At 36.6% G+C, this 24,396-nt stretch overlaps 2 protein-coding genes across 3 annotated transcripts in view; one reads left to right on the top strand and one right to left on the bottom strand.

Moving 5' to 3' along the window:
- The window catches only part of LOC139985115 (NLR family CARD domain-containing protein 4-like), a 373,980-nt gene that overhangs the window by 158,359 nt on the left and 191,225 nt on the right, over positions 1-24,396 (top strand). The gene's annotated exons all lie outside the window — the stretch shown is intronic.
- Positions 2,674-10,654, bottom strand: LOC139954782 (uncharacterized). Of its 2 annotated transcripts, XM_071954715.1 has the most exons (6): positions 10,470-10,654; positions 9,961-10,049; positions 8,819-8,918; positions 7,906-7,998; positions 7,247-7,653; positions 2,674-4,090 (listed from the first exon to the last, which is right to left on the bottom strand). In XM_071954715.1, exons 1-6 carry the CDS (start codon positions 10,498-10,500, stop codon positions 4,082-4,084), a joined length of 729 nt encoding a protein of 242 aa, XP_071810816.1. In that variant the 5' UTR covers positions 10,501-10,654; the 3' UTR covers positions 2,674-4,081. The 2 variants fall into 2 exon arrangements, with proteins under 2 accessions (XP_071810816.1, XP_071810815.1); XM_071954714.1 differs by lacking the exon at positions 2,674-4,090 and having other exon boundaries at positions 5,783-7,653; positions 10,470-10,641.

Below are 24,396 nucleotides of genomic sequence, written 5' to 3'. Positions count from 1 at the left end.
TACTGCAAACTGGCTGTATTCAAAATACGTACGAAAACACTGTGCTAACTACCTATCAACTTGAATATCCACAACACTGACCAACGTATAGTAAACGATGGAGGTAAAAACACCTACATGAGTAAATAAACGTACATCACCCGCGGCCATAGCTTGCAACACGATACCGTTCACAGCCAGGTACAGCTACGATCAGGTGACCACTCAGAAAAGTCATGTGAGTAAAGGGAGACAAGCAAAACCACTGAAATCAAAGCCCCCTATTTCTAAAAGTATACGAGCGCCCCCACCTTTAAAACGAATGACAATTTACAAACGTGGATACGTGAATTTTGCATTTGCTTAGGATATTTTTGAGGGTTATCTTTAAATGTGCTCAAGTCACGAAATCATACGATGTAAAATGAATTGGCAGAACCGTGTATATTTTCCACTCTGTTTACTGTGCTAGTTCCCGACCATTACAAGAAATGATACTGCCAATCCCATCCCCATTCCCACCCCATCCACATCCCCGTCTTCATCCCCATCCCCGTCCTCATCCCAATCACCGTCCCCATCCCCATCCCCATCTTCATCCCCATCCCCATTCCCATCCCCATCAATGTCCCAACCGCATCACCACCACCGTCCCCTTCCCCAACCACAGCCACAGGCCACATGCCAGTCCAACCCATACCTCCTTTTGACACAATATTTACAGTCAATCGATTGGAATAACAGAGAAGACACTGATAATGCATTGGACCAAATGTATTGTTTATTGGTTGAAGCAGCAATGTCACATTGATTCATATATTACGTAAATCAAGCAACATTAAAATAATTATCAAGAAAACAACAGTAGTATAATGAAATATGAAAAATTGTTTAACGTAAGGGAAATGAAACATAACTTTCTGTCATATTATGCATAAACATATTTGATATCTCTTCCATAAAACTCGAATGGTATTATATTTTTCTATCAAACAGCAATGTACAATAAAGCGTATTTTAATAGGTCAACAGTATGGTACTCATATAGGTGAACTTTGTTGAGCGTTGCCCCGTGTTATTCTATAATTTGCAACAGCCACTTGGTACTTTAAGTTTAAAGTTAAACCACATTTAAACCTAGCTATTGTCTAGTTATAGCAAAAAAATGGAATGTATCCCATTGCGAAATCAATCGCGTGACAACGTTCTTTTATCTTTGTTTGTTTTTCAATATTATAAACTTCAACTAATTACTTCCTTAATGTACTTCTTCTTTTGACAGCTGATATGCTTTCCGTTTAATTGTCTTAAATTTAGTTCTGCCATGCAATGTTTATAAGTATGAAACACATTTACAACCACTGAGCATTTAGGTTGGATATATTAAACAAAAAACGTTTAAATGTATGAGACAGAAAAGCTGACCTCGCCAAAATAGAAAGAAATATATGAACGCTATCTGAGTCAATGAATTATTAGAAAAAGATAAGAAAAAACCAAACGCCTTTCTTTCATTACAATTTTGGTATGTAACACTGAAGATAAGTAGATAAAGTTCTGGTGTTGCGTAGATTTTGAGATTAGTAGAGGTAATGTTAAAAACATCAATATACTATTTACTATATAATATAACTATTTGCTACAGTTGCTAAATTTGCTAAGTTCGGAACGCAGTTACTCAGTGCAATCAGGATACCCAAATATAGGGCGATGTATTATTGACAAGACTGGTGCTGATCAGTGTGGAGCTGTACATTCACTGTGGTTCTAATATGGTAAACGGTATAGGAAACAGAGCAGACATTTCAACAACAAAAAACAATGTACTTAGAGAGATGTGCCCAGAGACAACGACAACAGAAGCGTGTTATCCAGTCTCAGAAATGTAAAGCAACAAATAAAGGAAATGTCGCTAAAGGATGATTTTAGGCAGAACTTGTAGTCTTAATATGCAATAGAAAAAAGAAACAAATGATAATGAGTGCCATAATGGTTCTATAAACATTCCTGGTTACAAGATATTGAAAAGTTAAAAAACAAAATCCCAGGAATTGACCTCTAAGTCTTAAATGATGATAAGATTGACTCCACAGCACACGTTTCATTGTTATATGAGTCGTATTATGAAGTCTAGAAACTCAGTGAAACAAGCACTAGTGTAGAGCTCAGAGCACATTCAGATGAAATTGTTGACCATTTTTCCGTGATAATTTTTAACCTGTTTTAACAGTTTATTTAAAATGCAGAGGGCTCCTTTTCCTATTAAGTTTGTGATGTAGTTGTGAAATCGACTTACTGGTCGGATGAACCTTGGCTCTTTAAATGGTCATTTCTTAAACAATAAAAGTGATGTAAATCTACAACCTGGACTGATAACTGTGGTTGTTCTTCAACATATCAAAGTTAATTTTGTACCGAAAGGAATTCTTTAAAATGGTCGGTCTCAAATACGTCCATTTGTAAACGCGTCACGACTGGTTGAAAATTTGCATTAATTTAATGTATACGATTTGAGAGCAGTTGTAAGGTAATTAAACAAGCTCTTCAGTTAAAAGTAAATACATCGTTGTAATTAAAATTCACTAAGGCTATACTCTGAAAGTAGATAATATATTTTAGCAAACAACTAAAAAAAAACATTCTGCAGAGAATGATTTAACCCTTAGTACTGGATTTCTCTCCTCTATTAGGATTCATTACCTTCCTCAATCCATTGTAGAAGTGAGGCTTAACGGAATTAGATTATACACTTTTTCAACAGACCGTATGGCCTCCTCTTTTGTGAATGCATGCCAATCTCCAGGAATATCTGCCTCATCACAATCATAGTGTTTTGCATATTGTCTGTTAAATCTATTAAAATTGTATTTCCAGAATTCTTCCGGATCATCAAATTTAGTGGGAATATTCCAAGTCGGATAATCTTCCTTATAATCACTGTACGGTCTGTATTCATTCCTGGGGTTCAGATAAGTCCCTTTACTCGCAACTAAAGAAGTGCAAATGTCAATAAGCAGCTCACTAGTCATAAGATCCCGCCAGCCTTTTAGCCCTCCCGGATAGTGCAGCTCTAGTTCATGAAATTCATGACCCTCAAGGGTCTTTTCACAGACTGCTCCACAAAATGGACATTGCTTAGTACAACCTCTAATGATCTGCGCAAGTTCGATGTGTATCTGTCTTGGCAGTGACATCAGCCATGTCTTTGTGTCATCCATGTTACCTCTATGAGGAAGGACTATCGACTCCTCAAGTTGGGATTTTAATTGCTTTAGTACAATCCGCATGGACTCTGCTAACGTTTCAAAGTTTTGTACCGCTGTCGAGTCTGCCAAGTCGTCTAATGTACTAACACTACAACATTTTTTACAATAAGTCCTCATATTCTTTTGCAAAATTTCTAACCATATTTTAAGATTTTGGTTAGCTTCTGATTGAAACTGATTCACGGTGTCTTCAAGTACTTTGTTAGTATTTGTTATGAAGAAACGAATGGTTTCACATTTTAGAGTTTCGATCATGGAATTATCCATTTTTTTGCATTCATTTGCTATGAACTCCAAAATCCATTTCTCTGTGAAGCTGTCATAGTTAGCTAAGAACTGAGCAAATCCTAGGTAATCACCTTTTACGCAAAGGTCTCTCAAGACCGTTCCAATAAATATTCGTTTCAAAGTAAAAACATCTGACTTTCCGAAGAATGAATTTCTAATTCGACGGACAAGGCTTTCTTCAGTAGCTTTTACTACCGAGTCTAGCACTGCTTTCCCAACAATTTCACCCACGAGACAATCACAGTTTTCATTGTATTTTGTCTTTTGCATAGCTAGACACAAAATTGACTCTTCATGTGTAAATGTGTTAGCAATGTTCTGTTTTCTATTTTCATCAAGTTTCTTCAGAGATATCACGTCTGAAGACCATGCAGATATGTGTACGATGGCAGCGGCTCTTGTCTTTTCACTATCACTACCATCGATGATAGCTCTTTCAATCAATTTGAAAATTTCATTTAGGGTTCCATCAAGGTCAAAACAAGCTTTCGAAATTGCTCTTCCAATCACTGTCATTTTCGCTTCCGTTACAGTGTTGTTGATGCTCCTCATATCTTCTGAAGAAAGAATTGGAAGCATATTAATAAAATATCTATCAAGCCTTTGCAGCGTGATTAGATTAAAGGGGAGCAGTGCACACTTTGTGATATTTGAAGAAGTCATCACTTCTCTGAATACAATCATGTCTGAATTAGAGCACATATTTTCAAGATTTGACAGAATTAGAAGAGCCTTGCTCTCTAGGGAAGGATAATCTAAAGGTTCTGCTAGTTTTATTGCATAATTGACTTGGTTGAATAAACTTGTAATCTTTTCATTGATTTTACTTTCACTAGGCTCAGTGTCATCAGAAACAGCGTCGATCTCGTTTCTTAAGTGAGCTTTGTGGACTGCAGTGAGAAACCTGGAGCAAAAAAATAAATACATTGTTATCCTTTCGACCATAACGCTAAAGCCATCTTCAAATTCTTTCAACAAAACGCAAAGTGCTGTCAACGTAGTAGTAATTTCTTGAGGGTTAGAAGTCATATTTGTTATTTTTGAGTGAAACTTTTCAAATGTGATAGAGATGTCTTCATTTGCAACGTTGAAGTTATCATTTATGGTTCTGATATTGTAAGACGTTGATGCAGTTTTGTGTGCACCGGTATAGTCAGAAAGTGATTTGTTTGTTATTAATGACGCGACTTCATCGCCGTATTGCTTTAATACGTGAAGAATGTTTTTTTCCGTATTCTGTTGAATATCATGTAACTTATACAACGGATTACTTTTTTGCACTGAAGTAAGGAAATCTTGCTTAGTTTGCTCAAAAGTTTCCATACTGTGCTCAGTGTTTTTCGCAAGCTTTTCAATAAACAGTTCCCTCGCGTTCTTAATTTCTTTGACAATTGACTGAGATTGTTTCACCTCTTCAGTTACCTCATACAAGCGTTGCTCTACTGTCTGCAAGAAAGAAGTTTTATTCGATTCGATATCTTGTTCAAAGTAATGCTGTTGCGCCTGTAAGCATTTATATTTCGGAGATTGCAGCAAGTCTGAAACATTTTGCTGAAATACTTTCATTTTATCGCTAGTAGTTTGAGAGAGAACATCCAGTTTTTTACTTTTAAGGTTCTCAATATCATTTGACGGACCGTACCTAAGGTCATTACACGCTAAAGCGAGTGTTTCAGAAAGGTCCTGACTAATTTTTAAGACCTTTTCCCGGTACAATGCTACAAATTCGTCCTTGAGTGTGTCAATGTTAGTATCTTTAAAATTTTCTACAAAGCTGCTAGTTTTGAATGCTTTATCAACATCAGCGAGGCGTTGACAAAATCCATTAAATGACATTTCAGAACGAGTGCATTTTGCTAAAAACTTTAAAATAAACTGCCGAAGTGCAAGAACATCTGAAGATTTATATTGGTCTTTGCTCGATAAACATGTTTCACTTGGTCCTAATGTAAACGCGCATCTCTCGTTATGGAAGAAGAAAATGTCTTTGATATCTTGATTTGAGATTTCATTACCATCTCTTTTAAAAATTTCCTGTAAGTAGTTTTCTGTTTCCTTTAATACTTTGTCAGATTTATATTCTTCATCACTTTGGCTAGGATTTGTTTGCGCAAGATTGACCAGAAAACACTTCCCTGACTTATTAACTTCCTTCATTCTAAGAAGGCTCTTTGAAATCGTGTTCATAAACGTTTTCTTATCCTCTGTGCATATGTCATCTGTCACGTTAATGAGAACAACATCAGCGAGACAGGTAGCCAAGGAACAAATAAAGTTATTCCTCTCGACATCATCTTGAGATGACGTTCTCTCGATATGAACACTTTCTGTGTTTAGTATCAGTAGAGTGTCACATGCTTTCATCACATTCTTAGCATTTTTAACTGGCATTAATTGTAAAAGAAGGCCATCTCCTTTTGTACAAAAGGAGAAATTTACTCCAAACAATTGATTAATTAAGGAAGTTTTATTGGTTTCGTTGCAGCCAATCATCGAAACAACACAAACCTTAGAATCAGATATGGATCTGCTTTGCAGACGGTCAAATATTTTTTGCAACCATTTGATCCCGATTGTATTCGTATTACTTTGACAAAGTGGCAATGAAACGCCTCTTTTAAAAAAATTAGCAAATATTTCGGGATATGTCTGATCGGTTGCAGAACTTCCGCTACTTGCGAGTCTTGGGTGATCACATTCTACCATTTGTCCAACCTCGTTAACTAAATCATTTACATTGAACCTATTCTTTGTATTCTCTTCATGGTGTAACACCTTCCCTAGACAATGATCACAAAAGGTTTCAAGACACTTGTATAGCAGATAACTGTTTTCAATATCACTGTCCAAGCAATTTAGAAAGATTTTCAAAGGCTCTCCCAAACTCGAATTCTTTTGCAGATTTCTAATTTCGCGTTTCCTTTGTAATTTGTTAGAGATTTTATGTTCAATACAATCAATTCCAATATCTTCCCGGTCTACTACAACCCAATCTTTCCAAAGGTCTTGAAGTGGAAATATTTCTCGCCGTGATCTCCCTTCTCCTTTCGCGGCTCCAACGATATTGTGGGAAATGACTCTGGCATTCTTATAATTTGGAAATTCTTCATCAACATCAATGTCTAACATTTTACAAATTTGCGGAAACATTGAGAAGGAAATCTGCTTCTCTGCAGTTGCAATTTTTGTTATGTGATTGAATAAAATTTGACCTAACTGCGGTCTTGAGGCGAAAGTAATTTCTACAAAGATAACATTTTGAGTGGTTTGGAAAGGAACCATAGCTTCAGTGTTAGTTGAAACCAGTATTATATTTAAGGATTCACTTATTTCTTTGACCCTTTTCTGAACTTCATCATTTATGGTGGTTTCCACAAATATAATTACCGTGCTTGACACTTTACAACAAAACTCAGCTTGATCATTGTGGTTAAGAGAATCACCTTGCAAATTTAGAATAGCCAAGGGTACTTTCAGATCGTTTTGCCCTTGTGTTGGTAAGTACCAAGCACATTCAACGATCCCTTTGGACAAAGCATTGTCTTCATCCTCTGATAGGTATGTCTTACAAAGCTTATCAGAGTTGCTCATTGCTGAAGCATCAGGTTAAGAACCATTGTCTTAGAAACACTGACCTTTCCAAACCGCAAACATGATATGGTGACAAATGGCTGGTTAATGATACCTCTTACATCTTCTGTACTTGTACTTACATAAGACCTGCGTAGACCATAATGTAGTAAAACTGAGTTTTTATGTAACCTCGGAAGTATGATTGGTACTGCCTTTCCAATTAAAGATAAGTTGCGTAGTACCTCTTGGAGAAGGTGAATATCACAGCAGGTCAAAACGGCAAACAAAATATCTCTGATTCCGTAATCTCCATTGCTTTTCCCTTTTTCTTCTTTCAGTCTTTGCAAATGGTCAGAAAGATCTTGAAGTGCAGTATGTTGACCTAACGAAAGTCGGCTAAGAAATGTTTGTATGATGTCTCGGCTATCACTGGTATTCAAGTCTTCTTTGATCATTCGTTGGTCTTGAATGGTTAACTTTGATGCTTCATCCAATCCAAGAAGTCCTAACAGGTGTGTAAAATCCTTGTCCTCTTCTAAGGGTACATCTAAAAGATTTTGTATAAGAATGAAGGTTTGTTACACTATGAGAAGCTGTCTCCAACAATGGAATGCATGTAGTTAAGCTGACGTGTAAAAATAAGTACTTTCTCTACGAAGATAATAATCCATTAAAAGAACTATATGCCGTGCTATTAACAAAAGACCCAACATAGCCAGCATTTCTATCAGGCTGACATGACACCCCCCGAGATTAATATTTACACAAGAAGTGACCATGCAGCAAGCTTTAAACTTACCATGCTTTGGCAACATGTATTGGGCTAGAAAGTGGCCACCGGCAGCAGAAACTGTTCCGCATACAAAGATGGGTAAATATAACCCGCCCAAAACTGAAAAGAAAAATAAACAAATTTACTTTGGGTGTCTGTGATATATATGACGATATATGTATACCAAAAAAAACGTGTTATTGAGGATGTGATTATTGAATACGGGAGGGGTATTGTTGGGGAACGCACGAGCGCAATGCATCTTGTTACGTTTAATTATTGCTAAAACGTCAAAGGTAATATTAAAGTTATTAAAGCTGAGAACTACCACATTTATTTCAAAGAAAGAGTGAACAGATTGAGAGTGAAGCAGACCTTCAGCAGCAGATACTTTTTACATGCTAATTTGCTTTGCAAATGTCAGTCGAAGTTTGTAGCTCAACTCATTACAACGGAGACAAACTATGGTTAGTTTTTTTATTCAAACTTACAAGTACAAGAATATTGTGTGTAATATGCTTAAAATTTAATACAAATTCAGTTGATTATCAAAAGTGACCCATCAGATTAGCAGTCGCAATACGTTTATCGTAGCTTTCAGTTAGATCTCATCAAAGGAGCCTAGATTTACTGCATTTCATAACAACAACTGCAACAACAAACTGATAAGACAAAGAAATAAAAAACATTTCAGTAATATTGCTGCTCAAGTAATCACTTGAAGAATGGAATACGAAATCCGTTACCGGTTGATCTTACTCCATAAAACTGAATATTTATGTGTTTACTGGACCAATACTCGGAAAATGTTAATCATAAGTTTATTTATACCGTCTGCCAATCTTTATATATCATGTTGTGAAATATGAGGAATCAACAAAACAGTGTAGGCGTCAATTCATGTTCTTTGTTTCAAAGATTGAAAATATATAGCACTTACATATTTGTGCGGCTATTAAGTATGCAAATATGTTAATTGCAAAAAATATTGTGAAACGAGTCTTCTTGTTTCCATCGTTTGGGTGACCGGGGTCTGCAACCTAAGATTAATCGAAAGATAATGTTTCTTGACGCTGATCGAAGTATTAAATATTACTAAACTTTAATTTAAAACAAAGTTGAATGTAACAATTTTCATTTGTACGGATGATATGAGTGAAACCCTTTCAGAAAAGACTACTACAAGGTAGTAGGTACAAGGTAGCCTTGTTATTCAATTACATGGATTAACATGCGTTTGCATATCTATCCCATATCTCACCAAAAGGAAAGTATCCTATGTTCGCAATTAGCATGGTTCAATAGAAGTCGGAAAGGTAACAGTATTTGAGGTTTATCAAGTGAAACTGTTCCCCCAAGGTGACACATTGTTGGTTACTGTTCAAAATTAAATGATAAACAGTTCCAACTGGCAGATTAATAATATTTCAAGCATAGCCGTACCACGTTGTAGGTTTAAGGTTGGGCATGGAGGACATAAATAGGGAATTTATGACGACATCAATTCAGTTATATTTCGACATTAGTTCGATTTAATGTTCGCAGATATTACTAGCCATCCATAAATAATGTTTGTATGTCATCATATAATTTGGACATATATTCGTTTGTATGAGGCGATGTTTCAATAATGGTTTGAAATATCTGCCGGCAAATATCAAACTTTGTTATCGGATTATATGCGAATTAATGCTGATATAACTGCGAATTAATACTGGCATGTGTTACACAGTATAGGCCATATCTGACTAACCGTATTAGTGCGCCATCGCTGTTATCCTTATCTAGCCTATTCGATACATCAGGAATATTGAACAAAATGATTTCATTTATCGTTTAATGTTCTGAAAAAAATAATGATGATTAATAAATATATATATATATATATATATATATATATATATATATATATATATATATATATATATATATATATATATATATATACAAACATATATATATATATATATATATATATATATATATACAAACATATATATATATATATATATATATACAAACATATATATACAAACATATATATACAAACATATATATATAAACAAACTTCAAGCATCTTACCAGGTGATCTTTTATCTTGTTGTAGAAAGCTAGATTGATCGTTGCTACAGCAAAAGCAGGGATTAATAACAAGGTTAAAACGGATACACCTGGGAGGAAATGACAAAGGATAAGTTAGTTCTTAGAGATGAAACATTTGCACAGCTACAGATAATATGAAAAACTGGACGTAACTTTTTAAAAATAACCATTAATCATGAGCCTTACTAGAACAAACGGAGAAACCTACTATCGTGGTACCTCTATTGAGACCTCTTTCGAGCACCTCAATAAGGATTTTCATGTTTTTTAATGCTTCATTTATTTATTTTTGGGCAGAGAGAAAGGATACATAGGCATCTATGCAAACTTAATTTACTAGATTAGTAAAAAATTCAATTACAAACAATAGGTAAATTACCATTAATCATGAGCCTTACTAGGACAGACGGAGAAACCTACTATCGGGGTACCTCTATTGAGAGCTCTTTCGAGTACCTCAATAAGGATTTCATTTTAATGTGACTTACCACGACTCTCGTTATTGTCTTCGTCGTCCATATTGGATAAGTTGAGCAGTATATGAAGTACTCTTGGATCTTCTTAGATCTTCTACAGTTTTACGATAATGAAACGAACACTGCAAATGTACATGTTCTAAATAGTTCTACTTCTGAATTCCTCGTTTTTTATATACCAACCACGTCCGTAAACCACGGAAAGAGGTCAAATAAAGTGGACTTGCGCGTGATAGGAATCACACATTATGGTTTTATGGTTATGTCTGTTACACTAGAGACCTCTTAAACAGATATTGCAAGATGACAGCATCTACATCAATCAAACAAAATATTAATTTTTAACAATAAAACTGATAACATCAGACAACGCATCAGTTAGTTACTGTTAACATGTGTACCGTTTATCTCAACATGTACAGTACCACAAGGTGCCAGTCTTTGTAAGAGGGTATCGTACGCCAATAGTATGAATATGTCGAAATGTTTTGAAACAAAACGCCACATCCACGAGTTCGTTTGCTAAAAGATGTTATTGTTTGTGAGAGACTCTTTAATGACCATATGAACTATAGTATTGTCATGGCACAATGCTACCTTCATCGTGCCATCAAAACGCATATGTATGCGTTTCGTGGCGAATATGTGTTAGTAAAGGTAGCGTAGGGCTTATAAATTGTGAAAACATTACGTAGCTCAAAGTAATTAATACTTGCAGAAATCCAATATAGTTTTATGCTGAAAATAGACTAAGGCTCGCTTTCAATATCAGTTCAATTTGTTCACTGCATGTTTCGAAACTATTTGAACCGAATAGGGTCCTAACAATATTTCATAGAGGAGAAATATGTTAATGGTATCAAACTATACAGGTACCCTGGTGCTAGTAACAATTTATGTGTACAGATTTTGTTTTATCTTGATCTGGTGTGCGATTTTTATTCGAGAGATAATTCAATGTAACAGAAAAAAACTCACAAAATGAAATCAATGTTATCGATATAATTATGACAATTATGATTTAATGATATCCGAAAAGTTTTCTATTTAGCGTAGAAAGGCTGGTGTATCAACCAAACCGTGCATAGCGCCAATTACGTTAGAGGTTAAACAATTTATGTGTTTGACTAATAACTTTTGCCAATCCAATCAATTACTAATAACAACTAGATCGCAATTTGATCATAAAAAAGTAGACACCGCAATACAAATAAAAACTAGAAGGTCTGACGTTTCGATCTTACCATAGATTTTCCTCGGAGGCTAAGCCAAAATACACAGTGGACAACATTTCAGGTGTATAGGTGTATAGGTGTAGGATAGGTGTATGTACAAAGAGGTAAACGGGACCATTTAGCAACAATGGGTGTAAAATTAGTATTTTACGTGTATCATATTATCACTATCAGTAACAAAACGTTTTCATCAAGATCACCATTGTTCTGATCACATAAATGTGCCTTGACATGACGCGAGACATTCTTCAGACAAAAAATCCTACTTATATCTAACGTCTTGGTATCACATTTCATCTGCTGACAAAGGAGAAGGAGATGCATCTGAATGTAGTTATAGTTTCGTAAAATGCTCTTACCTTTTTGCAAACGCCACTTGAAGTAATTTGCCTTTGAACATAGCTAGTGTCTAGTTATAGCAAAAAATGCGTTGTATTTTATTGCAACATCAACTGCGTGACGAAACAACTGTATCTGTAGCAGTTTCCTCAATTTAAGCTGGAATTTAAAAGAAACGGTGTATGCCTATAGGAGGTGGGCGGGAGGGGGGGTGGGGGAGTAAATGATAGAGATGGTTTAAAGGTTGAGGTGTGTTTTTTGTGTAAATATTTTGACGAACATACATTAACATAGACAAATTAAGACTAATGACAATATACTAACGTGAATACTTGTTTATTTTTGTAAGGATAATTTTTAGGGTTATTTTAACATAAACAAGCAAACTTAATGTTTGGATTGGAAACGAATTAGATATTGTTTACGAAACAAGATTTTTGCTCAAGTAACGAAAAAAAGTATGATGTAAAATGAATTGGAAGGACCGAGTTTATTTTCCTCTCTGCTAAATGTGTTAAAATATGTTTGCGATACAGACGAGGCATGTCTCTGAGCTAGTTCCAGACAATCACAGGAAGTGATACCGCAAATTAAACTACTAAATGATTCAAAGTACTCTTAGGGAATTAGGAAAATATAGCCGTCTAGTTTGTATCACCAGGAAGTATAACTACACTTTACAGTCCGGTGGCATGCTAAGCAAGAAGTCGATTCAGATTGGATGTCTGTAGTTATATTAACTATAACAAATAATTTTAAAATACCCAGCAACTACCCACTTTATGTAAGGTCAATTTTATTTTTCCTTAAATTTGACATTTCAATTGGAAGTCTTAACCATTGCAAATACATACATTAGCATAACGTTGTCACTTTGTGTGACGTCAGGATATTCGTTACAAACATTCCTTCACAAAGCTTTAACAACGCATTATTCAAAAGCATTAGCGCATTATCGCTGTTGACACGCTCTCGATGGTACAATGAAATGTTAGATCATATAGAGCAAATAAACATTTGCAAAAGGGGCAAGTATGAAAGTTTAGAATAACCAGTACTCCCATAATCATTCAGCCCAGCCCCAGCACCAGCGAAACCACAGTCTCATCTTAAGCCCCAACCGCAATCCGAGCCGCAACCCGAGCCCCAGCCCCAGCACCATCCAATGCAAAATCAATCGCGTGACAAAACTGCCGTTTTCTTTTAAATGGTTTACACAACTAACACAATGATCTAAAATTTTCTAAATGTATTTTTCTTACGTCTGTGGTTATTTATTAATTCATCATGTGATTTTTCTAGTTTAGGTTTTGAGACAGTTGTGCTGATATGCTTTACCTTCATTGTCGTTATTTCTCTAATTTTGGAATACTATAAAATTAAGTATTACCAATGAGTATATGACTATGAATCACATTTAAAGCCTCTGAGCATTTAGATTTGATTTATTTATTAAAAATACGCTATCTTAGTCAATATACTTTCTTGAGAGTTCAAAAGTAAGTGTTAAAGAACAAATTTAAATGCAATTTCTTCAATAAAGTGTTGGTTAGTAACATTAATGATATATAAATATAGTTATGTTGTGGCCTTGGTTTCGAGATATGTATGTAGAGCTCATGTTAATATGCTATAGAAAATAATTAAGACCTTCGTAGCAGTTTACCCCATTCCAGCTGGAATTCACAGTAAACGGCATATGCCTAAGGTGGGGGGGGGGGAGGGTACAGGTTTGCTCTCATCTGTAATGATTTAACGAAACGTTAGCATGGACTTAGAAGATGACGTAAGAAGCAAGGTCTCATTCATTGCAGGCCTGGTAACGGGACCAGATAATGGTGCGGTTTTCCGCTGAAGCATGTTAGAGAGTTAAGCGGGGGCTGCGTTATTCATACATTTATACACATAAAGACATAATTTTAAATGGATTCTTTCACGAATAGGTAACCAATGTAGGGCACGTAGAAGAGGTTTTGGGATATCTAACCTAGCTGCCGAGAAAATAAATTTAGCACAACGATTTTGAAGGGATTGAATGCGATTCAGGTCTTTTGATGTAGCACCACATTAAAGGGCATTTCCATAGTCAAAACGTCAGAGGAGAACTGCGTGGACAACAGCATGACGAGTTTCTTTATCAAAATAACGGCCAATACGAAATAAATTCCTGAGAAAATAATGATATGATGAAACTTAGCTGTTATCCTGTTTTGTCATTTTAAAATCTGAATCAAACATGATCCCGGGATTACGAACTTCACTGGAGGGGGTCATATTAACCTACTTTCATTAGAAGAGACAACATTGATGTTCACAAAACTGGTTCTTCTTTCCAAATAACTTGCAAACCATTCAAGTACTGTTCCAGTCACACCAAAGTTATCATGGAGACGTTTAAGTAACAGGTTATGATCAACTGTATCGAATGCTGCAGACAAATTAAGAAGGACAATGAAAACTACCTCACCCCTGTGTACAGCATACTATTCCAAATGTACATATTTAACGACAATGAAGGTAAAGCATATCATTAAACTGTCCCAAAACCTAAACTAGAATAATCAAATGATAAATTAAATAAGCATCGTCGAAAAAGAAGTACACTTAGGAACTATCAGTGTATAATATTAAAAACAAAACGTAGTTTTGTCACGCGATTGAAATTGCAATGGAATAAATTGCATTTTGTGATATAGCTAGGTTCAAAGGTAGTTTATTTTTAAACTGAAAGTACTTCAAATGGCGTTTGCATATAAATAATAGCAAGGCACGAGATCATTATCAACAAAGCTCACCTATAAATGCATAAAAACATATCTCCTCCTCCTTTGTCAACAGATGAAATGTGATACCAATGAAGTCAGATGTTAGTTTGATTTTTTTGTCTGAAGAAAGTCTCTCGTAATGCTTAGGCACGATTATGTGATGAAGACAATGTTGATCTTGATTGAAACGTTGTGCTGCTGATTCTGATAATATTTTATACGTTAAATACCAATATCACTTGCAATGATGGTAGACTAAAATATATTTTACATGCTCTATCTTTCCCATCCTGTTTATTATATGCATACTGTTAAGTAGTTATGTACTGTTTGCTGTGTAATCTAAGAATAGTGACAGAAATATCGCAACTTCAGACAACTTTGACTAATTATGTTGAATTCGACAAAAGAATATTACGCCTGACTTTCGTTTATATAAGCACTAATTACATAATCAAAATATGAAACAGAACGTTTTTCTCCTCATAATCTCAATTGACTACTTTATAAAGGTGTTCCTGGATTTTGGATTCGGAATTGAATGAGTTCAACAAGTTATGCTACTTCTTTAGTTGACAAGGGGTCACCGATTCATTGAACAATCGGCTATATGTTAGAATCAGTTATTGTTGTTATGTTGTCTACCAAAGTACATAAAACATGACAACCACCAATCGCGCACACAAGAAAGTACTGTAGAGTGTAAGCCTTTACTACATTTAATGGCCAATACCAAAAAAAAAAACATGGACAGTTATTGGTTCTTTTCTTGTAAATTTAATCAATAATTATGGGTAAAAGAGGGAAAAATTAATAGGTTTTTATAAATAAATTTCCTTTAAAAGGGAAACTTCAATTAAAATTTTGCTTTAGCTTAAACGAGTTATTGTTGTCACTCATAACAGTTTTTTTTTATGAAGAAAAAAATTGTCATTAGCCAGAGTATTTAGACAACGGGATATTATTTTGCACATAGATGAAAGAAACAGTTAACTACATCAATGCTTGAAGTATATACTTGTGACGCGCAATCAAGGCAAGTTAACTAGCCCTCCTGACAACTATTTACGGAGTCTACCATTTATTTATTAAGAAATATGCTAGTCTGTGCAAAGTACACACACTGTATATGTTTATGGGGTTTAAATGGCAAGGGTATTAGCTATACAGTTTAGCACGTTAGAGGTCGTCAAGAGTATTCTTTTAGCAGCTTTGATCGTCCAGTTTGTTTCCAGCCTCAGTGATTAATATATTAAACAAGGTAACTAAATTGTCGTAGTGTGGTAGTACAACAATTATTGAAGTATGACCATTATCTGACTTTCGGAATCTTGAGTGCCATACTGTTGACCTATAAAAATACGATAGGGTTGGGTGCGGTGGGGGTTGGTATGGGGATGGGGATGGGTTTAAGGATGGGTCTAAGGCTGGGCTAAGGCTGAGACGGTGGTTTCGCTGGTGCTGGAGCAGGGCTGGATGGTTATGGGAGTACTGGTTATTCTGAGATTTTACATTATAGGATTATTTACTCATTAACCTAAATTTTTTTACTGGCCTTTTTGCAAATGTTCATTTACCTATATTTGATCGAACATTGCATGTACCATCGATTACAACTTCTACAAATAGTAAGTTCTGCTAACGTTTTGAAAAGAGTTATGAATATCAAATGTTATGGCGATATTATAAGAAACATTTATTGCAATCCAATTGACAAAGTAGTGTAGAAAAGTGTAATAATGTCGGTATTGCAACGTTGTTAAAGCGTGTTAACTGCAATAATGCACTAATGCTTTTGAATCATGCGTTGTTAGAGCTTTGTGAAGTAACGTTTGTAACGAATATTTTGACAACACCAAAAGTGACAAGTTATTCTTATTCTCATGTATGTTTTTGCTATGGTAAAGACTTCAAATTCAAATGTCAAATTATAGAATAAATAAACGTGATCTTACGTAAAGTGTGTAGTTGCTGTTTTTTTTTCTTATTATAAAATAATATCGCTACAGACATTCAATCTGAATCGACATCGTGCTTATTATACCGCCGGACAGTGAAGTGTAATCATATATTCGGTGATACAAACTAGAAGGATATCTTTTCAAGGTTCCCTAAAAATAAGATGAATCATTTGGTAGTGGCATTGGCAGTATCACTTCCTGTGATTGTTGGGAATACCTCAGAGACATTCCTCGCACAGTTAACAGAGAGGAAAATAAACACGGTTTTTCCAATTCATTTTACACAATATATTTTTCGTTACTTGAGCACAAACGCTGTTTCGTAAATATTTTCTAATTCGTTTTCAATTCAGACATTAACTTCGTTTGTATATGTAAAGATAACCTTCAAAAGTATCCTTATAAAGTGCAAAATTCACGTACCCACGTTAGTATATTGCCATTTGTCTTAAGTTTTCCATGCTAATGTTTCGTCAAAATAATTACAGGAAAAATCTCTACCCTTCACAACCCCTCACCACTATAATTATATATCTTTAATGTTATTGACTACGATAGCGTTCATAGCTTACTTTGCTACAATGATTTAATCTTACAGGAATTTGCTGTGCTCATGTCTCATTCGTCTTCAGTGACATTATAATAGTAATTTTTGCAACGATTTTTAACACTATTTGTTTTTTAAATAAATTAAACCTAAATGCTCAGTCGCTGTAAATGTGATTCATAGTTATATTCGCATTGTTTGGTAGTACTGAATTTGATAGTATTACAAAAATATAGAGTTAACGGGAATGAAGGTAAAGCATATCAGCAAAACTATACAGACACTAAACTAGAATAATCATATTATAAATTAATGAATAACCACAGTCGTAAAAGAAGTACATTTAAAATTATTAGGTCATTGTGCTAGTAGAAGTGTATACTGTGTGTAAAAGTAAGATGACATGGAGGTTCGATCCTAGCAGGATCGTCTTCAAAGGCTAAATGACAAGTAACAGTAACAGAAGGGACAAAAACACACACAGCATACAGACATGTTAATGAGCATGGTGAAAACAAAGAGATGGATGTAAGGGGATTAGTAGACAAGGGATGGAGAGAAGGAAGAAATAAACCAACAGGGGAAGAGGAAAGGTAAAAGATAAACAGTGGAAGGGAAAAGAGAGCATTAAGGGAAGCTGGTACGGAATACACTTGAGAAAGACAAAAACAGAAAGGGTGGAAAAAAGGCTGGAAGAGAGCTATGAGAAGAGGAGTGATGAGGCAGGGGGGAGGGCAAGGGGAGAAGGAGGGAGGAGGGAGGCAGGAGAAAGGTTAGTCATGTCCTTCCTGAATGTTGTACCCATGGGGTTGACTAGTGTGAAGGCGTTGCATCCACGGCCTCTCTCTGCTGATTCGTCCTAGGTCAGGACGGCTACCTAAGGATTCAGTCCCCTGTAGGGACATGTCGTTAATGGTATGGTTTGGAAGGTTAAAGTGTTGCCCAGCTAGGGACTCAGCCTTCATGGCGTTGACTGTGGATCTGTGACCATAGAATCGCTTCTTGAGGGTGGTTTTGGTTTCGCCAGTATACTGATTTTTTCAGAATTTTGTGAAACATAAACATTCTGAATTTTAAGAATTATCTTAGAAGTGTATGATATTAGAAAAAAAGAACGTACTCTGTCACGCGATTGAAGTTGCAATGGAATACAATGCATGTTTTGCTATAACTAGACACCTCATGGATTTCTCTTTAGCATAGAAAGCCTGGTGTATTAATCAAATCGTGCATAGCGCCAATTACGTTTCAGTTTAGGCAATATTTGTGTTTGGTGAATATTTTTTGGCCTATCCAATCAGGTACTAAGGAATCTATCATGCAATTTGTTAAAATATAAGACACCACAGTACATATAAAAGTTGAAAGATCTGGCGTTTCGATCTAACCTGAATTTTCCTCAGAGGCTTAGACAAAAGTAAAAACCACCAAGGACTAAATTTCAGACAGTTATATGGACAAAGAGGTAAACGGAACCATCCAACATGGGATTTTTGGTTGTAAATTATTGTTAGCAGTATTTTTTTGATCACGAAACCAGTATAGCGCAATAGGTGTGATCTTGTGTTTCCTGGAAAGTATTATTCGTGGATCATGCAGCGGTAAAAGTGTAACATGCGGCTTCAAATTTTGGCCATGTTCCACCGTTTGTCGAGCCCTTTATTCATTGGCCGATGGTGTTTTCTTCGTGGACATGTTTGAGCTCACAGCGTCGTTAGGCCGTGACGTGATCACTTGATACAAAGTACCATTCAACAATAAACAGAACCAATCTAGGCAGAGAAAAGGGGGAATAGTTAAATGAAAGAGATAGGCGGCAAAAAGATTAAGGAAATCAGTTGGCTGAGGAGACATGACTTTATTATTAAAGTAGAGAGAAGGAATAAGGAGGCACTATGATGGGAGGATTGTGGGTGTTGATGGACTGCAGGGGTGATGGTACGGATGGGAAATTTATAATGGTAGAGAATGAACGATGTGAGAGAGGGTAAGCAGTGTTTTGTGACATTTGTATGTCTCCTTAACCTCCAGTATGTCTTCATCAAACGAATTTGGTTCACATGCCTGAGCAATCAAGGGCTCGTTCTCAACAGTTCGTCACCCATACACTCTCCATATAAATAGGATTACTAAAGCCACACGTAAAAACGGAAATAATACATTTTCAACTGTCCCAATTTTGAATTTCTTTGTTTAGAATACAATTTGACTGAACTCAAGTACTCTACGACAACCCAAATTGCCAGGGGATTGTAGCACCTAGCCGAGAAATATCAGATCTTTGGTGCTGAAGAATTCAGTGAACGAGCGCCACCTTTTTCCAGAACTTCTGCCGTGCACATAACTTGCAAAAGTTTTGGTCATTTCCATCACACTATAAAGTATAAACCCTTTTTTGGGTAAAACAGGATTTAGATCATATATGACCAAAGCTGAAGGCTCAATTCTAAAGCAATGAAGGCTTAAGGCTAAACTTATTGTACTTAACAGTATTTAGTAACAACTCCAAGACTGGCGATTGTCCCATTAAATCGTGACCACTCTAATTTGGGATGTCGCAGGAAGCAATGGAGGTTCAATGTCATGGCTGAAGGCTCAAGGCTGAATACAATTAAGACTCAAGACCAAGGCTCTAGGCTCGAATACTTAATACACACTTTTGTTAGTTATAGCGCCACGTCTGCCGATTGTCCCACTAATCGTGACTGCTCTAATTTCGGATCTCGCATTAATCCGTGAAACTAACTTTCGGAAAATATAAAACGTGATATCATATTTTTAAGAACGTGACTGGAATGACCCGTTCTAGCCTAACGTTTTGCGCATATTAACACGTGAATGCAACACCAAAAGACGACATGAGAGACAACATAAGTTATGTTTTTTTATATTGTTAGTTTGTTAATAAACGCTTTTAATTACGACGATAATTTAAAATGCACAGGGTTATTTTCTAAAACTGTTAAACTTATGAATTACAGTACTTTCAATTTTCTCGGGTATAGCGAGGAAGTGACCTGCGATTCAGCGGACGTCGGCACAGCATGTGAGTGAGTCTATGTCCAAATTAACTAGCAATTTCCTCAGTCAGGAATAAGGAGTGCAGTGGACGGTAACTTCAAAAAGGGGGAGAGAGCGACAGATGAAGTTACAGCCTGGATATCCGATGCATAACTTAATCAAAACGACTTCCCAGAATAATAGTAGAGAGATGGTGATAACAAAATCAATACAGGGGCATTTTTCTTTAAAGAAACGTCATCCAAGAAAGAATCTGAGCAAGACATCAAACAACCAAACTATTTATCCAAGTCTCGTTGGCGTCTGTAACTGTATGTTATATAATAAAGAGACAGCATGTTATAACTAAACGAAAGATATTCATTCATTTACTTCATTTGTTTTCTATCGATGTCGTTGAGTCATTTAGGTTATATGGTCATACTGAAAACCTTGTAACAAGGCTAACACGGCGACATCAACTTACGTTTTCTCGTTCACTTGTGCGAGGTGGTCTAACTTGTTTACAGTAAATGTCAACATTTGTTGCTTACCAACATAAGCCTTACCTTCAAAAACTGTATTCAAGCTAAGTAGGACTATCAGTTCTTTTGTGGCAAGAAATCACAAATCATTTTAGGCTATCTGGTCTACCTTTGCTTGTTAAATGAGACACTTATTCTTTTCATTGGTTTATTTTGTCCACTGAGCATTACACTTCCTTGCAGCGATTATAAAGTTTCAAAGATTTTTAGAGTCAGATCATCCTCTGTGGTGAGCCTGTAACGTTTGCAATGTCTTATCAGTTATGGTATATACCTTTCGTTATGCATTTCATAATTGTCATAGCTTCTTGCTTGAAACACACCATTGTTTACTTTGGCTGCTGAATAGAATCTTGCAGTTTTAGAAGTGAAAAATCCATTTAACTAGCTCTTGGAAAAAATGTCCCTTTTTTGTTCTCTTTTTTTTTATCTGAAGTAACTGTTTATCTATTTATTCGTATGGTTTTTTATCATAAAATTTTAATTTTATCTCTTAAAGTGTTTAAATCCTTGCAATAGGCTAAAGTAATATATGCAAAGATCTCTGTATATGAAACCTGCGTGTTTGCAACATAATTAAAAAAGTAAATATCGCTTGAACTTCAAAATTGGTAGCTTCTGTTGAGTAGTTGATTGGTTTTGCTTAACATGGAAGTCAACGGTCAACAGAGGTCAATGCATAATAACCATGTCCACATTATATCTAGAATAGGCCCCGACACTTAGTCATTTCAACTTGATGCAAAAGTTTCGTTTTCACTACTAATTTGAAGGTCAGGGTCTATAAAACAATTTTGGTTAGAGTGTCAAGCACGCAGATTTTTTTTTTTTGCCCATTATCCAAAATGGCCGCCATCGAAATTCGTGAATTACAATTTTTCCTGAAAAAAAGCTCATAATTCAACAACAAAAATTGGACCATAGTAATCAATATACCTTTTAAGTATGCCTATAGACCTATAATCAAATTAAATTGGCCCAATAGGGAGAAAAAAGGTCAAAATCCTTAAACGAAACCCCTTCCCAACCCCTCCCCCAATTTGATAAAAAAACTGGGTTAGGGGTGTATGGGGAGGAATTGGTAATTCACCTGCAGGCTTACAGCACACCGAACCCCATCCGAGATCAACTTTTACAATTAATAATTTAAAAAAATTCTACGACAGAATAAATATATACCATGCCTTTCGATTGCGAAAGCGTCCAATGTAATGAGAACAAGATATGCCCATCAAGTTACTGTTGTGGTACTCGACAGCCTTCTGAAACGAGCCTTCGAAGACATGGAACCGAGATCACCTTTGAGGATTGTGTCATGGTAGCTTCTCAAGATAGCCCAACGTTCAAATTCTGGCTTCTCGTACACAAGTACCAACAGATCATAGTTATGTTCATTCGGGCACATCGGGAACGGAAGTTTGAACTCATGGTCAATACCCTACGGAAGCTTGTGCCTCTGTTCTTTGCTTTTGATCACCAAAATTATGCCAGGTGGATTCCTATCTTTATACGAGACCTGGAAAGTCTCCCAGATAGCATCCAGGTAGAGTTTGAGAGGGGAAACTGGACGATAACTCGAAGCAATCGGTGTTTTTTATCCTTACCAATTGATCATGTACATGAGCAAGCAAACAAAAGAGTGAAAGGAGTTGGTGCCATGATTGGTCTCGCGGAGAGCCCTGCCATGTTTGAGCGCTGGATCGTGACTGGCCCGGAAATCAGCAGCGTCGTTCAGGAGTTCACTGGAGTAATCTACAACGAGGATGATGAAGAACTCCCTCATCATGAGGAAGGATATGCATCTCAGCACCGATTTCAACGCCATGACAAAGATCTGACAGAGGTATTGCTGAGCAAGGGGAGTCCTTTGAGGAGGAAAGTAATGACCTGGTAACATTGAATAACAAGGTGTGTAAGTCTGCGGCTGCTGCCGAATCTGTTCATAAATTCGAATCTATGGGGGAAGAGCAGTACAAGAATTTCAGGTAGAGTGTGCCTGATTCAATTGTTACACTTCTGACAGCACCGATCAAGCGGAATAACTTACTGTTGTTCCATGAGAAGAAAACAAAGAAGACGATAGCAAATAAGCTGAGAATGCAGCACTTCAAACGTCATGCAGAGCTCTATGGGCAAGCCTTTGTTGTGCTAGACAGCCGTGGGGTTGATTTGGGGGAGTTTTTCGTCACGAATCTTCCCCATACTCACCTGCGTTGTCATCCGAAGGGTCTCTCTTTCCTGTACCAAATCAGATTTGTTGGTATACATCATAGAAACCAGGCAAGTAGCATCATTTCTGTCGAAGAGGAGCTGATTGCGCCAGATCTTTACGACTTCATTGTTATTGCCGATGGAGTACTGATACACTCCCTTCCTGGTAAAACTTTCCATGGCAAGACCTTTGATACATATTCGACAAGGTATTCTGCCTAAGAGTTCGCCACGACTTGAAACGATCAACAAGAGTAGACATTGTCTGGGACCAGTATCGGGCACTGACAATCAAATGAGGCACAAGGGAAAAACAAGGAACAGGCACCCGACAACGCATAAATGTTACTGCCAAAATCCCCGGAAATTGGCAGAAGTTTCTGGCAAACGCTGATAACAAGAAGGAATTGTTCTCATTCCTGTCAAAGAAGATAACAGAAGGAGATTTCCCAGATGACAAGAATATCTACGTTACTGCAGGTGATCGAGTTCACCATGTTGGAAACAGTCTACCGATGGATCGATGCAACCACTAGGAAGCTGACACTCGTGTCCTAGTACATCTTCTCCACGCCCTCCATAAATCTTCACTTGGGATGGTTCATACTGGAGACACAGATTTTGTCGTAATTCTTCTAAGTAATTTCCATCACATCATGGCTATGAATCCGGCCGCAGAAATCGAGATCTCCTTCAAAGCGGGAAAGACAACAAGAATGATCTCCCTGGATACAATCGCTACAAGCCTGGGCACGAAAACTTGCAAAGCAATGGCCCTCTTCCACGCATTCACTGGATCAGACAGCACGTCTTCTTTAAGTTTAAGGGTAAGCGATATTGCTGAAAGTTAATGCAGGAAGTACCAACCCTCATGGAGGAATTTGCAACTATCGTCGATACTCCATACCAAACAACGCCAAAGCTGAAAGAAGTGACAAGGAACTTTGTCTGTAGACTGTACTCTAATGATTCAAACGAGGAAAGTAACGTTGAACTTGTCCGAATGAGGTTGTTCTCACAGAAGACCAGAGACGTGGAGAGAATTCCTCCAACAAGTGATGCTTTGGATCAGCACCTCAAAAGGAGTGTCTTTCAAGCGAGTATCTGGACAACAGCCCGAAGGTCCATGATGCCGGTCAACAACACCATTAATCATGGATGGAAAGAAGAGGATGGCAAGCTGCTTCCCATTTGGATCTCGCTGCCCCTCGCCAGGGATGTGTTCTACCTGGATGTGAAGTTCACTTGCACAAGAACCTGCTCCCGGTGCACATGCATGAGGACAAGGTTGAGGTGCACTCGCCTGTGCAAGTGCAAATGCGAGAAGTAGCTGTAC

Source organism: Apostichopus japonicus, chromosome 17 (genome assembly GCF_037975245.1).
Source record: "Apostichopus japonicus isolate 1M-3 chromosome 17, ASM3797524v1, whole genome shotgun sequence".
In the NCBI taxonomy this organism is placed as follows: domain Eukaryota; kingdom Metazoa; phylum Echinodermata; class Holothuroidea; order Aspidochirotida; family Stichopodidae; genus Apostichopus; species Apostichopus japonicus.
The sequence above is the reverse complement of the archived record's forward strand: the minus strand, read 5'-3'. Positions and strand labels throughout refer to the sequence as shown.

Bases quoted from the DNA above. Each gene is read 5' to 3' on its own strand.
- LOC139954782 (XM_071954714.1), bottom strand. From the start codon at position 10,500: ATGGACGACGAAGACAATAACGAGAGTCGTG. The intron at 10,050-10,469 runs GTAAGTCACATT...ATTTCCTCCCAG, and splicing joins AGACAATAACGAGAGTCGTG to GTGTATCCGTTTTAACCTTG. The intron at 7,999-8,818 runs GTAAGTGCTATA...TTTTCTTTTCAG, and splicing joins CTTAATAGCCGCACAAATAT to TTTTGGGCGGGTTATATTTA.